Here is a 13811-nt window from a genome sequence, read left to right as displayed (position 1 = left end):
TTCCACCAGGATAATCTGATCTTTAGCCCCAAAAGGGTTCCCCACTCCTGATGCAAGCAATAAGGGTGCTAGCTGTGGGGTGGGGAGAGGAACAGCCACTTTATTTTCCCAGCAACAGCATGTTGTACTTTTGCATGCAAGGGAAATGATGATAAGAAGTACTGTTTGGAGGTAAGAGGCCTGGTTTCCTTGCACCAAATGAGTAACAGAGCTGATGGGAAGCATGCTCTGTCCCCATCTATCAGGCAGATATATAAGGGCCACTGGGAAGTTACACCTCCTGCATCCTGGAAGCAGCTCACAGAACATCAAAACAAGGAGAAGACTAGCCTGGCCACATGCACCAGTCAGAGATGGGGGAGCTTGCTTCCCTGCCAGAAAGAACACTCACCTCCAGTTGCTGTGGGATTGCAGTTCCAAAGGGAAGCACACCTGGCCATCAGCCAGAAGACTATGGGCTGCTGGCTTATGTGCATAAGTGTATGTGCATAAGTGTAAGGGCTTTTTTGTATGTTACATTACAACCTGTTTTAAGCCATCTTAAGAATCATTCCATTGATACTCAAAAGGAATAAATAACTGTGCCTTGAATTCACAAAGAATCAGTCTTCATGAAAGGTCTTTGTTACCGTTTATACAGAAGTTGCTGAATGGTGAGGTAAGCCCAAAGTCTCTCAATATAATCTCCAAATATGTACTTCTGCTCTTCGAGAGCTTTAGCTGTTTCATCAACATCTGCTTGTTCAGTAAACATCAGATCTTCAAGTGCCTGATAGGAAAGAAATAATTTCTTATTATGTACAGTTCATTTTTTTCTTAAATTAGGTCAGATCTAGGTCATCCTAATCAGACATGGAAAGATTTTACAGGATAAAACTGTTCAATAGGCTTAGATGAATGTTTTCAGAGCAGAATAATGTTTCAATATACTATTCTATCTTAAAGCATTGCTAATATGAAAACATCAAACTTTTTTTTAGCATACATGAAGGAATTAAGGAGGTGCCAGCAAAGCTTGCTGCGGTCAGGCCTGATATGAGCTTCAAAGAAAGGGTGAGGATTAGGAGCGCCCAAACTGTTCTCCAGCTCAGATGAACACACAGGGTAGGGTACTGGTCTCTCTCTTTCTGGCTACTATTAATATTGTAAGTGTTCCTAATTTTCACGTTTTTGGCAGATATTTACATTGCTTATTTGTTCACCCTGAACCCTTGAATAATTAGAATAAAGTGCTGGTGGTGAGATCACCCTTCATTCTTCCAGCTGGGGTAAGATCCTTTTAGTATGTCTCACTGTCTGCTCAGGTTTCAGGGATCACTTTGAGATGGCCTGCTTATTGAGCATTCATTCTCATTTGTTCGCAGGGAGGTCAGACAATATTGCATCAAGTAAGTATTATGCCAAATCCTTCCTTATCGCAAAAAGTCCAGTCTTATGGAGAAGTGGATTTGTTTCCCATAAGTTCCAAACAAACTTTAATTGTGCTACCTGAATTTCCCGGTATGTGACCGAGTCTCAGCTATGTGGAGTATATAGTTGGTGAAAGTGCTCATAACACTCTAGCTTTGAAAGGCTTTCTTTTTGTCCTCTGTTGTGTTTTTGCTATCATATTGTTTTGATCAATATTGACCACATTTTGTTGTTCTAATATGCTGCTCACTGTTTTGGCAGACTTTAAGCCAAAAAGCAGTGTAGAAATAAACAATCCAAACTGGAAAAGAATCCCCAGCTTCTCTGCCTCCCACCCAGTCCTCAAACATCTCCTATCCAGCCGCCCAGCAAGAAGATCCCCTTCCTCGAAACCCCTTTCCCTCCAAGACTGGTTGCCATGAGCAGCCAGAGAGGGAAGGGAGAAGTCATCATGAGCCTCCTCCACGCTCCTAAAAAAGCTGGTGTGGGAAAAAGAGATACTCCCACCATGGACCCACATGCCCCAAGCTGAGAGGTGATCTTCTGCAGTTTTGGGGATCACAGCTTTTTTTCTCCCCCTATACATTCAGTGTCTCATTTGTTTTGCATGGTGGTAAAGAAAGACTGCACAACTGAAAATGGCAGCTGGAGATAGGGAACAAAAGTCATAAGAACATAAGAACATAAGAAGAGCCTGCTGGATCAGGCCAGTGGCCCATCTAGTCCAGCATCCTGTTCTCACAGTGGCCAACCAGGTGCCTAGGGGAAGCCCGCAAGCAGGACCCGAGTGCAAGAACACTCTCCCCTCCTGAGGCTTCCGGCAACTGGTTTTCAGAAGCATGCTGCCCCTGACTAGGGTGGCACAGCACAGCCATCACGGCTAGTAGCCATTGATAGCCCTGTCCTCCATGAATTTGTCTAATTTCCCACTAAGGAGTAAGAGGTTCTTGGTGTGGATGATCCTTTTCTCTCCACTCAGTTTTCAAGGGAGGAGCCACTATTTCTGCTATGCAAACCAGGGGAAATATTGGTATCGCGTAGCAGGAGGACTCCCTCTCTTGGGACAATGAAGCAACCATTTGGATGTGGGTGGTAGGAAGGGACTCAGGATTAGAATTTTGGGTATAAACACACTCACTGTTCTGCCAGTTCTAGTGCGTCTCCACCTCTCTCTCCTGAAAAGAGGGGCACACGACACTAGTCAAACCCCACAGCTTTTTACTGTAACTCAAGTGCGTTTTTTTAAAAATTCAGCTTCAGCGAGATTTCGCAACTGATTGGCAGATCAATCTGTTCCCCTCCAGGTATTGCTAATGGAAATACTTTGATCTGGCAACTAGTGTGCTTACAACCGCAGATTGGCTTGGAATAAACAAGCCATGGATGGCTTACCAATCTCTAGCAGGAATGTGAGCTGAATGATTGCATGTATCAAATTATCTGCCTTGGTTTCCTTCCATTTACATTTACTGTGAGTAAAGAAAGTAAGGTCATGGATGAGGACTCCACGAGCAGGGCTATAACCTCCAGCTCTCTCTTTTGCATTTTCAAAAGTGGCAGATACTTTATTCTTTATTTACTTATTATTATATTTATATCCCACCTTTCCTCCAAGATGTACATGGTTCTCCTCTCTTGATCTTATTCTCACAAAACTCCTGTAAGGTAGGTTAGGCTGAGAGTCTGCGAGTGGCCCAGGGTCACCCAACAAGTTTCATGCTGAGCAGGGATTTGATTTCTGGTCTCCTAGATCCTAGTCCAGCCCTCTAATCACTACACCAAACTGTCATGATGTGATTAGAATGGCAAATCATATTTTCTCTGTGGCATGTATGTTCTCAGCAGTGCTTTTAGAATTATGTTTCTTGAACTGAAGTGGAATATCTAAATGTCTTCCATTAAGACATTTTGCACAGATTACCCTTAGACTGTCTGATCACCCTCAGGCTACTTTCACACTGCACTTTATTCTGTTATTCTGATGATTTCTTACCTGGTAATTTGTTCATTATATTTGATCTTTCACTATGTTCAAGCTAGTTCTGAAACACTAGTGGAATATAGTGCAAGTTTAGTGCTAATTTTCATGATAAACAACACCAGAAATAATCCATTTGCAAGCCTGAGAACCAGGAAAATTGCAGTTGCTCACATGACAGTCATCCCAGAATGCAGCGCATTCCCACCCTTTAGACACGCAGGGGTTTTTTTGCCTGACAAAAATTGTACCGGTATTCCAGCATAGGCACAGATAGCAACAGGATTTCCCACATACACAATATAATTTAAAAAGTCAGATGTTAATGGGAGAGGGTTTGCATGGCAACAGGACAAGATCTTAGATCTCCTACACAGTGGAGAACTACAGTGAGCATGTGTATAATGGGTGAGGGACGAAAACAAGACATTAACTGCAGCTGTGTGAAAGACTGTTGCGCGAAATGCTGGTATATTGGCTGAAAAGGCTACTGTTCCTTAATTCAACAGGTACTGTAGTGTGAAAGGAATTTTAGAAATCGGGACAGAAGTGCTACCATTTAAATCAGTTAAACTAATGCAATAAGCCACATGTCTGAAAGCAGCCTTATACTTACACCATGAGCTTTCACCTCTGCAGAGATACTATTCAGGTCGTTGTCTGCAATTCGTCCAACCACAACAATTTCAGAACCATCATAGTAGTGTTTAAAACTGTTTTGAGTCAAGTCAGAAATTGCATTTTCAGGGTATTCTAATGCTACCTCAGTAAGCAAGGGATTGGCTACTTCGTCATAAAAACCCTAGGGGGAAAAAGAGTTTTTTAGAAATGTGTAACACCTTGGTTATTTAGGTAGAATAAATAACTACATTCAGGGAACAAGACATTACTGTTTAGGTATCTCACTTGTGGTATGTTACTTTTCTGCATCCTGATCCAGACAGCCTGAACAAAGATAAAAGTGTTTTCCTTTTACCTAGTAAATCTATGTTCCCTCTGGAGATAGAAACTTCTTTAAATCCCTTAATTCCTGAATATAATTCATTTCTGGTTCGCCTGTTTGGTCATATGTAAGTGCCTGTGAGGAGAAGTGGACCACACAAGAAGTGGACTCATCATGAGGTAAGGTATGATATCCGCCTCAGGTGACAGATTTCAGCTATGACAGGGTAAGGCAAACAGATTTGGCCCATTTTATTTGATTGTTTGTTTATTAGATTTATATCCTGCTCTTCCTCCCAATAGGAGCCCAGGGCGCAAATAAAAGCACTAAAACCACTCTAAAACATAATAAAACAGACTTTAAAATATATTACAACAAAACATTCTTAAAAACTTATTACAACAAAACATCTTTTAAAAAAAGCTTTAAAAACATCTTATAAAACAATTCCAACACAGAATTCCAACACATGAGGCACAAGGAAGTTCCCTACTGGGAGGAAGTGCGGGATATAAATCTAACAAATAGATAAATAAATAATACAACAGGCACTTCACCTGCACAATTGTAATGTGTGAGAGTTAAACCATAGGAGTAGATTCCATCTTGACTATTTTGCTTGCAATGGTCACGTCAGCTCCCACTAATTCCACTCAACACAGTTTGAATCTCTGTTCTTAGAGCCAAGATGGTTACAGGCTTGGTGGTTTTGCCACAGCATATCAACAAATTGAACAGAAGTATATACTATGGCCACTGGATGGGCACTCCATCACTGCTACCTCCTCCCCACTCTTCCTACTGGGGAATGAAGCACCACACAGCCAACTGCTTGACATGAAGGGAGGTCGTACCACTACAGGTACTAGGTTGTGGGATATTTCTTTTTTGGCAACAGCAGATGGTGGTAGTGGCAGTAGTAGTGAGGAGCCAGGCAAACAGGAGGGAGATATGTGCCATCTTGAAGTACAATGGCCCCTCATATCTCTGACCTCAGAGAGAGTAGATTATATCAGGGCACAGCTGTTATTCTCTCTTAATTTTATCGTTCTGTGAAATACTGGGCCGAAGACTACCTTCACAACCTACTGAGAAGAACACCAGCAGACCCAGCGGCATCCCAAATGTCTTGGTAACAGAAGCAGCAGAGCCTAAGCCAGGAGAAAACAACATGGCACAGAGATGCAGCTCTGTTAACTACGCAATACAGATGCTTCCTTCCCGGCCAGAACCCCTGGATGTCTCATAAGGGGCAGGTGTGGGCTGGGTCTGCTGTCAAGCCCGCCCGTGGTTGAATGCAGGCTAGATGCAGGCTAGGGAGGATCAGGCAAAGTAGAGAGAAAACTGGAGAAGGCAGAAGGCATGGAGAAAATGGGGCATGTGCACTTTAATTCCCGTCACATCTGAGGCCTAAAGAAGAGCAGTAGCAATGTAGGGTGGGCACAGTGACCTCTCTCTGCCACAGAAATATTTCATGATAAATATTATAATGAATACTATCTTTCACATGACTATTTTTTTACCTGTAATTGTAAGGCTGAATCAGAGTCTTCATAGATGCGACGAGCCACACCATTGTTCTCAGTGGCCAACCTTTCTAAAAATGCGTAGTCTACATTGTAACCAAAACCAAGATTGTACAAGGGGTATTTTCCTTGAGTTGCATTTTTAGAATTTTCCTGAATCATGTATGGGTTTGATACGCCTGCAAGGAATTACATAAACTAGTTAGGCTTTACAGTTGAATTTAACGCAAATAGCAAACCCCCCAAACATCCTACCAAAAGGTTTTAAATATTTCAAATTGCCAGTGACACTCTCAAAACAAATGACACCATCAATGGGGGGCATGGGGCAGATAAGAGAGGGTTGTAAAGTCTGGAGCAGCAGATGCCAGTGGTGGGCTATGTGTCAGGAGTTTCAATAAACTAACTGAAGAGTGTGCTGGCTGATGAGAAGAACCCTAACCTTGAAAGGGGGATGGGCTCTGTTCATAAGGGACATGCTGGCACTCTGAAGGCACTTGCAACCACAAGGAAGGAAGGTAGAGCATTTCCCAGCCACCTTTCCACTAGAAAATAAGAAGCCCAAGGCGGCTCACATAACAAATGTAAACATCATTAATTATGAATAAATGGACAAGGAGCAGCAAATAAAAATAAGAGCAACAAGTAAAAAAGCCAGGCACAGCAGAATAATAGAATGGCAGGCCAGGTGCTTGACAGTTTTCTTGCTAATTTTACATTGCTGCTTCTTAGGGCCAAGCTACATATTATGGAAGACATTTATCTATTTAATTTATATCCCACCCTTCCTCCCAGTAGGAGCCCAGGGCAGCACATGAGATAGCTACATATGGAAAGTTTTGTTACTATTGTACAACAATAATTGGCATAAGGATGATCCCATTCCTGAAATGTGTAATGCGAAGGAGATCAATGTTCCGGTTTAGCATGCCAGTCATCAGCAACTATGTACATTTATGTGCCCTGCTTTCATGCAACCAACTGGATTCCACCCTAAAACAGTGACATTTTGGAAGTGTCTGTACTTCCTATTTTGCTTCTCTGTTTGGTCCCACATCTGGAACCAAACCCAAAGGGAAGTTCCCTGGAGGGCCACAGATGGTTTTATATTTAATCAAAGTGCCTTACTATGGACTGGAGAAGGAAGAGTAGAAGGCACTGAGAAGCCTCATTTCACAACAAACTTAATTACCATGTTAATATCATTTCACCTGTTGTTTAGACACTTACCCACATTGGCCTCACCATCTGTTAACATGATAACTAAAGAAGCACTTCTTTCAGGCACAGAATTTGATTCATGAGCGTCATTCAGCATCTTAATTCCAGTCATTAAACCACCATTAAGATTTGTACCTGGAGTGTAAAAACAGTTATTTAGTTTGTAAGATAAAGAATGAGAAGAAACAACACCTGGCGCAACTGATTTCAGTGGGACATTTCCAGGTAAGTGGGTAGTAGAATAGGTGTCCAAATAACCCAGCTAATCTATGGACCACTTTGTCAAGCAGAGGCAATGCCAAATAGTCTCACAATGTCCATGTTGTTGCAGATGTTACATATTTGCTTTTCAAAAAATGGCAAAAAGTCTCATTACTTCTGTATAAATGATTTTCCATTTAAAAGGACATTTTAGCATTAAAAATAGTTTGTTAACACTTTTGAGAACAAGAAGACAGGTGTGGTGTTGCAATACATTTATCAAGGATGCCTCCTTCCACTGCTATCTCCAGAAGGAAATAATTCACACTTGTATGCTATGATGGAAATAGTGTGTTGGCGGAATTTTTAATATTTAGACGATTGAACCTGATCAATTCCATATATTCCAAGGCCAAAAGTACTATTCTCAAGTGGCTTGTTGGCAGGTATGTGTCTGTTGTTTCACTTTGCAGATTCTCTGCAGACAAAAGAAACAGTATCCCCTTTATCTGCATGAGTTTCGAACACCTTATTTCTTCTACAATTGGATATTTATGAGTCCTCTTCCTCACTGACTAATGAGCTCTTTCTACTGATCCTGATAGGACATTCAAAACCAGAGGAGGAACCTGTGAGAGATCCAGGCAGGTCAAACAACAGTCAGTTCTTTCCTAGATGATTCCCTAAGTACAGCATATATTTTTTAGTGATTGACTTGACTCCACTTCAAAATGGCTTGAAACAAACGTTGGAAGTTTCACTTCAATCAGTGCATTGTCTCGCTGTGTACTCTGAATCTATTGACCATTAGGGGCAATAGATATAGTTAGTCAGTTGAAAGGGCCCCTGCTTGAATTCTCTCCTTGTTACTGTCCTCAAGGTTAAGTATGCCTCTGATTGGTTAGACTGATATTCTCAGGGCTATCATCACTTCCAGTGCCTCCTCCTTCTTCCCCACAATTATCTCTCTCCCTGCCTTTTGAATTCAGCCAGCATAGATGATTAGGCTTTCCTATCCATGTGTACTTTCTTAATAAAATGAGTTTATTTTGTTTAAGATAAACACCACTCTCTTTTATATTCTTTTTATATCTCCAATGAACTCTGCTGCATAAAGCAACTCTCTTCACAGGGTCATGGGTGCAGACATAATTGGAGATTTATAAAAGGGAGAAGAAAAAGGTGTCTGTGGAGTCTGTAATACACACTGATTAGATAAAAAAGGATGGCTACTTCTGAATCTGCTAGGAGGTCTGATGCCATTGACTATGACTCAAACTACAGAAGATGGTCCTTTCAGATGAAAATGCTACTGAATATTTTGGGGTTAGCCTTTGTCCTCGAAGAACCAGAGGCATCTGGAAAGAAACAAGATGAACGGGATGCTGCAAACAGGAAAGCGATGGGACACATATCTTTAGCTATAGGTGATAATTTAATTTACCACACTGAAGCTAAGCAAACCACAAGCGAAATGAGGAAAAGGTTGAGACAAGTTTGTCAACAAAACACAATGAATACTCAAGTTTCCTTGATACTAAAACCCTGTAACAAGAGGCTTAATGATCCAAATAATCTATCAGAGCATATGAGCTCTTTCTTGGGAACAGTACGAGAATTGGAGCAACAGGAGATAAATTTACCTGAGGCAGCTAAGATTGGCCTTTTGCTCAATACTTTGCCTCCAGAATGTAAAGGAATGATTAATTTACTTCAAGTTAAGGAAAATGTAACTTTGAGTTTTGTCCAGGAACATTTGCAAGAATTTGAGAAAACAGATACAAAATGAGGAAACTAAAAGCCAAGCCTACAGACTGACTCAAGGCAAGCATTGTTTTGTTTGTGGAAGTCATCAGCATTTGAGAAGTGCTTGCGCTCACCTGAGAAAACCCCTTAAGGGCAAATTCCAAGGGAATATGTCAACAAGACCAAATGACAAAGGAGTAAGGGGGAATGCCTCTCCAAGAAATAATTTTGGAAAAGGAAATAAAATCTGTACAGCGAAAGAAATAATTTGTCGAGTTGATTTAGACCAAGCCCACACAAGATTTACATAGACAGTGGGACAACTTCATCTTTCTTCAGCAATTGGATGTTTTCTCAGATATAGATATGGATTGTAAAGTCTCAATTTATCTTGCTGATGGTCAATGTATTAATACATTAATACAAAAGGGACAGTTCATTTAAAATGTAAACTGGGTGAAAGGAACACCAGTGAGGTGTGAATTCCTGGAGCTTGCTATGTGCCATCTCTACAGAACAGTTTAATGAGTATAAAAACAGCTACAAGGTAAGGATGCAGAGTTTTGTTTAAGAGAGATTGTTGTTTTGTGTTCAGTTACTTATGAGTGGATTTTTAAGTAATGAAGACCTTTATGAAGTAGACTGTGTGAGACAGCAAGCTAATGCTAATAAAGAATATCTTCATCAAGGCTGTATGGGGGTGTGGCATCACAGATTTGGCCACAGAAATGTTGAAGATTTCAAAACTTGTGAAAAATAATTTAACAAAGAATGTGTAAATGTTGAGTTCAAGTGTGTTCACTCTATTACAGTGAAAGCAACTAGAGCCACCTATATGAGATGTGCTGGAGTGCAATCAGAAAAACCTCTGGATTTAATCCACAGTGACATCTGTTGACCCTTACCTGAAATGACACCAAGAAGAAATGCTTATTTCCTTACTTTTATAGATGATTTTTCAAGATATCTCTACACTTACTGACTTAAAGAGAAAAATGAGGTGTTACAAAACAGGGGAGGATATTGAAGAATACCTAAAGGATCAAGGCATTAAACATGAAAAAACAATTCCTTATACCCCAGAACAAAATGGAGCGTCAGAAAGGGAGAAATAGAACACTTTTAGAAATTACAAGAAGTATGCTCCTCGATGTTGGACTACAAAACAAATATTGGGGGGAAGCAATCATGACAGTCCCTTTCTTGCAAAACAGGTTAACCACTAAAGGCAGAGAAGCAAAACCATCTGAACTGTGGAATTGAACCAAACCAAGTTTAAGGCATATTAGAGTATTTGGATCTAAAGTGTATGCTTACATTTCCAAAGAAAAGAGAGGCAAACTAGACTGCAGAAGTGAAGAACTCATATTTGATGGCTATGAATTGGACTGCAAAGGCTACAGAATACTTGATCCTACTACAGAAACAATCAAGGTGCACAGTATTGCATACTTTGATGACAGACAAAGACAAAATACCAGTAAAATGTTGAAATCAAACTAGACATCCCAACAGGAAAAGAAACAGTGCAGCAGTCACAGCAAGAAGAGGCTGTGACCTTTGAAAATTCAAGTAAACCCAAGCAAGAAGGGGGTGAAAGAGCTGATCTAGAGGTGAGACGCTCAAGCAGACCCAACAAAGGGATGCCACTCAATAGGCTGTCTCTTCTCACCAGAGTGGAGGAGACACCAAAGCCCTCCAATTGGTCCAACGTTGATCCCTCGCTGGATCGTCACCTTGTAGTGGTAAGTGGGCTTGAGTGTTCCAATGAACCCTGTGAGTGATGCCATCGGGAGTCATGTAGGGTCACCCACAGCGGGAAGGTCAAGGGAGAAGAACCAGACAAAGAACGATCCAAGAATGTCCTCAATGGCAGAACAGGCGGAGGATAACAATGTGTATGTTACAATGGCTGTGAAGGCAGATGAAGGCTGCAGCAGATGAAAGACTTCCAATCAGTACCCATCTCATTGGATCAAAGCCTTTTTCTGTCAAGACTGTGTGTTGATTGTTGTGCGCTGATCTCTCCACATAAAACAAATTCACGCACAGGCGTCTTCCAAAACAGAAACAAAAGTCCCATGGCGATTGGTGAATGGCAATGGGGCGGGACTGTGAAATCCGGAAGCCCCTAGTCATGGACCAACACATGGGTGGTGGTTTCAGTCATCTTGGCTCAAGGACCGAGGCAGTTGAGTAGTTTGGCAGCTGTATCCATGACTGAGCAGTCCAATTCAGGATACACTCTGCTCACCCCGTATGGGGAGGGGGCTAGAAAAGGTGCTCTAAAATAGTCTGCCTCATCTCTCCCTGACTGGATTACTGTGTCCAGTGGGGTCACCACTTAGCAGTTGCAAACAACAATTGAATTTTGGAACATGGAATATATGGACATTGCTGGACAACGCAGATAGCGAACATCCTGAATGCAGGACTGCCATTGTCGCGAGGGAGTTGAGACATTTCAATATCAACATAGCAGCACTATGTGGATGATTTTTCAAGGTACTGTATGACTTACTTATTAAAGGACAAGAGTCAAACACATGAGATGTTGAAGAAATACATCTCCATGGTGAGCAAAATTTGAAAGGAGGCCGAAAGTGATACAGATGGACAACGGTGGTGAGTTTATATTGCACCAAACACAAAATTTTCTGGAGGAACAAGGCATTTTGCACAGGAGGACTGTCAGTCATACTCCAGAGCAGAATGGGATTTCTGAAAGAAAATTTAGATCTCTTCTGGAAATGACTAAATGCAGGCTTGCTGACGCTAATCTACCCAAAAGACTGTGGAGTGATGCGATTGTGGCTGCAACTATATCCAGAACAGATTGCCAACCAAGGGCACCACACACATGCCAATCCAGTTGAGGCATGGCAGAATTCCAAACCTGGCACATATCAGAGTGTTTGGAAGCATTGCTTTTGCCTACATAGCAAAACAAAGGAGGCAGAAGCTAGATACTAGAACAGAACAGACTATTTTAATAGGCTATGCTCCTGGTAGCAAAGGCTATAGAGTTATGAACCCAAAGACAGATGAAGTCAGCACAAGACACGTCTACTTTGATGAACAAAGCAGAACTGACAAAAGAGGGACTGTGCTAGATTTCTCAGAAGAGCAAGGACACCATGTCCAATCTCTCATAGATATGCCAGTACCCACATATGAAATACCAGTGACACCACAGATATCTGCACAACCTGAACCAAGCCTTAAGCAAGAGGAAGAGGCAGAGACTGCAGAAAGTGATGATGAGGCTGAGAGAGGTACAGACGCAGATGTGAATGATGAGATGACTGGAATGGAAGATGCTGCAGAGCCAGACCAGATCCCAGAACAAGCTCCTAGATGCTCATTGTGAACCAACAAGGGTGTACCATCTCTACGCCTGTCCTACCTTGCAAAGTCAGCGCTACCCAGCAAACCATCAACTTGGGAGGAGATTAAGCAGATGCCAGCATCCGAGGCCACTCAGTGGAGAAAAGCCGCTCAGGAGGAGATGGATGCACTGCTCAAGAGTAAGACGTGGACCCTGACAGAGCTTCCACCAGGTAAGAAAGCCATAGGATGCTGATGGGTGTTCAAGGTGAAGCAAGATGCAGGAGAAATTGAACGCTACAAGGCAAGACTAGTTGCCAAAGGTTTCCTGCAGAAATATGGAGAGGACAATGATGCTATCTTTGCTCCTGTTGTCCAACACAGCACAATAAGAATGCTACTAAGCATGGCAGCCTCCAAACAGATGTACGTCAGACACCTCGATGTCAAGACTGCCTTTCTGCATGGAGAAATAACAGAAGAGTTGTACATGCAACAACCTCCAAGCTTCATGAACCAGAAGCAAGCACATCTTGTATGCAAACTTAAAAAGGGCCTGTATGGACTCAAATAAGCTGCAAGGGCCTGGAATGAGAAACTGGATAAAATGCTCAAGGAGCAAGGCTTCAAGCAAGGTGAGGTAGACCAATGCCTGTACACCAGAAGCAAAGATGGATGTTTGACTTATATCCTGATTTATGTTGATGATTTGATTGTGGTGACTCAAAGAGATCAAGACTACACAGAAAGTGTACATCATTTAAACAAAGAAGTTGAAATCAAAGAGTTAGGCACTGCAACATACTGCCTAGGCATCCAGATTGAAAGGGAAGCAGATGGCTCCTACCTATTCAACCAAAAGCAAATGATTGTTGAACTTTTAGAGACTCTAGAATTCAAAGATGCCTATCCTGTAGCAGTGACGTACCAAGGGCGAAGCGGTGGGGGTGGTCCGCCCCAGGTGCAAGCAATAAGGGGGTGCATTGTCTGAGATTCCCGCTGCCGAAGCACTGAGAACTGGAGAGTTTGATGCACGTGCTGAGCGGCAAAGTAACTCTACTGGAGCATGACCAGCCACCATCGCCAAGTGCTGGAGCGCCTGGCTCGGGATTGTCCCTGGAGGTGTGTGCATGCACGAGGGGGGAGGGTACCCCAGCGTAGCCACTGCGGAGGAGAAAAGGTGACTGTTCCTGCTTTTTTTTTAAAAAAAAAGCAAACTCCTATCCCTTTCATCCTGGCAACAGGAGGATCCAGATGGACCAGGAAGATGAACTTTCCCCGCGGCTTGAGGAGAGACCGCCTGAGCTGAGTCAGACTCCTCACAAAAGTTCTCCAAACTCAGCATGGTGGTTGGAGCCATCGGTTTGCTGGCGGTGCTCGCTTCCTTCATCACCCCCTTGGCTGTCCTGCTTGGAGCAGACTGCGTGCAGTTCTCAGCAGCTGCTTCTCAGGAAGGGGT

At 42.3% G+C, this 13811-nt stretch overlaps 1 protein-coding gene across 1 annotated transcript in view; it reads right to left on the bottom strand.

Annotated features, from left to right (window-relative positions):
• The window catches only part of LOC133380554 (inter-alpha-trypsin inhibitor heavy chain H3-like), an 82968-nt gene that overhangs the window by 20592 nt on the left and 48565 nt on the right, over positions 1–13811 (bottom strand). Inside the window, 4 exon segments of the mRNA XM_061618013.1 lie at positions 630–769; positions 4005–4190; positions 5855–6036; positions 7088–7213. Of these exon segments, the coding sequence (XP_061473997.1) occupies positions 630–769; positions 4005–4190; positions 5855–6036; positions 7088–7213 (634 nt within the window).

This window comes from Rhineura floridana, chromosome 3 (genome assembly GCF_030035675.1).
Source record: "Rhineura floridana isolate rRhiFlo1 chromosome 3, rRhiFlo1.hap2, whole genome shotgun sequence".
Classification (NCBI taxonomy): domain Eukaryota; kingdom Metazoa; phylum Chordata; class Lepidosauria; order Squamata; family Rhineuridae; genus Rhineura; species Rhineura floridana.
The sequence above is the reverse complement of the archived record's forward strand: the minus strand, read 5'-3'. Positions and strand labels throughout refer to the sequence as shown.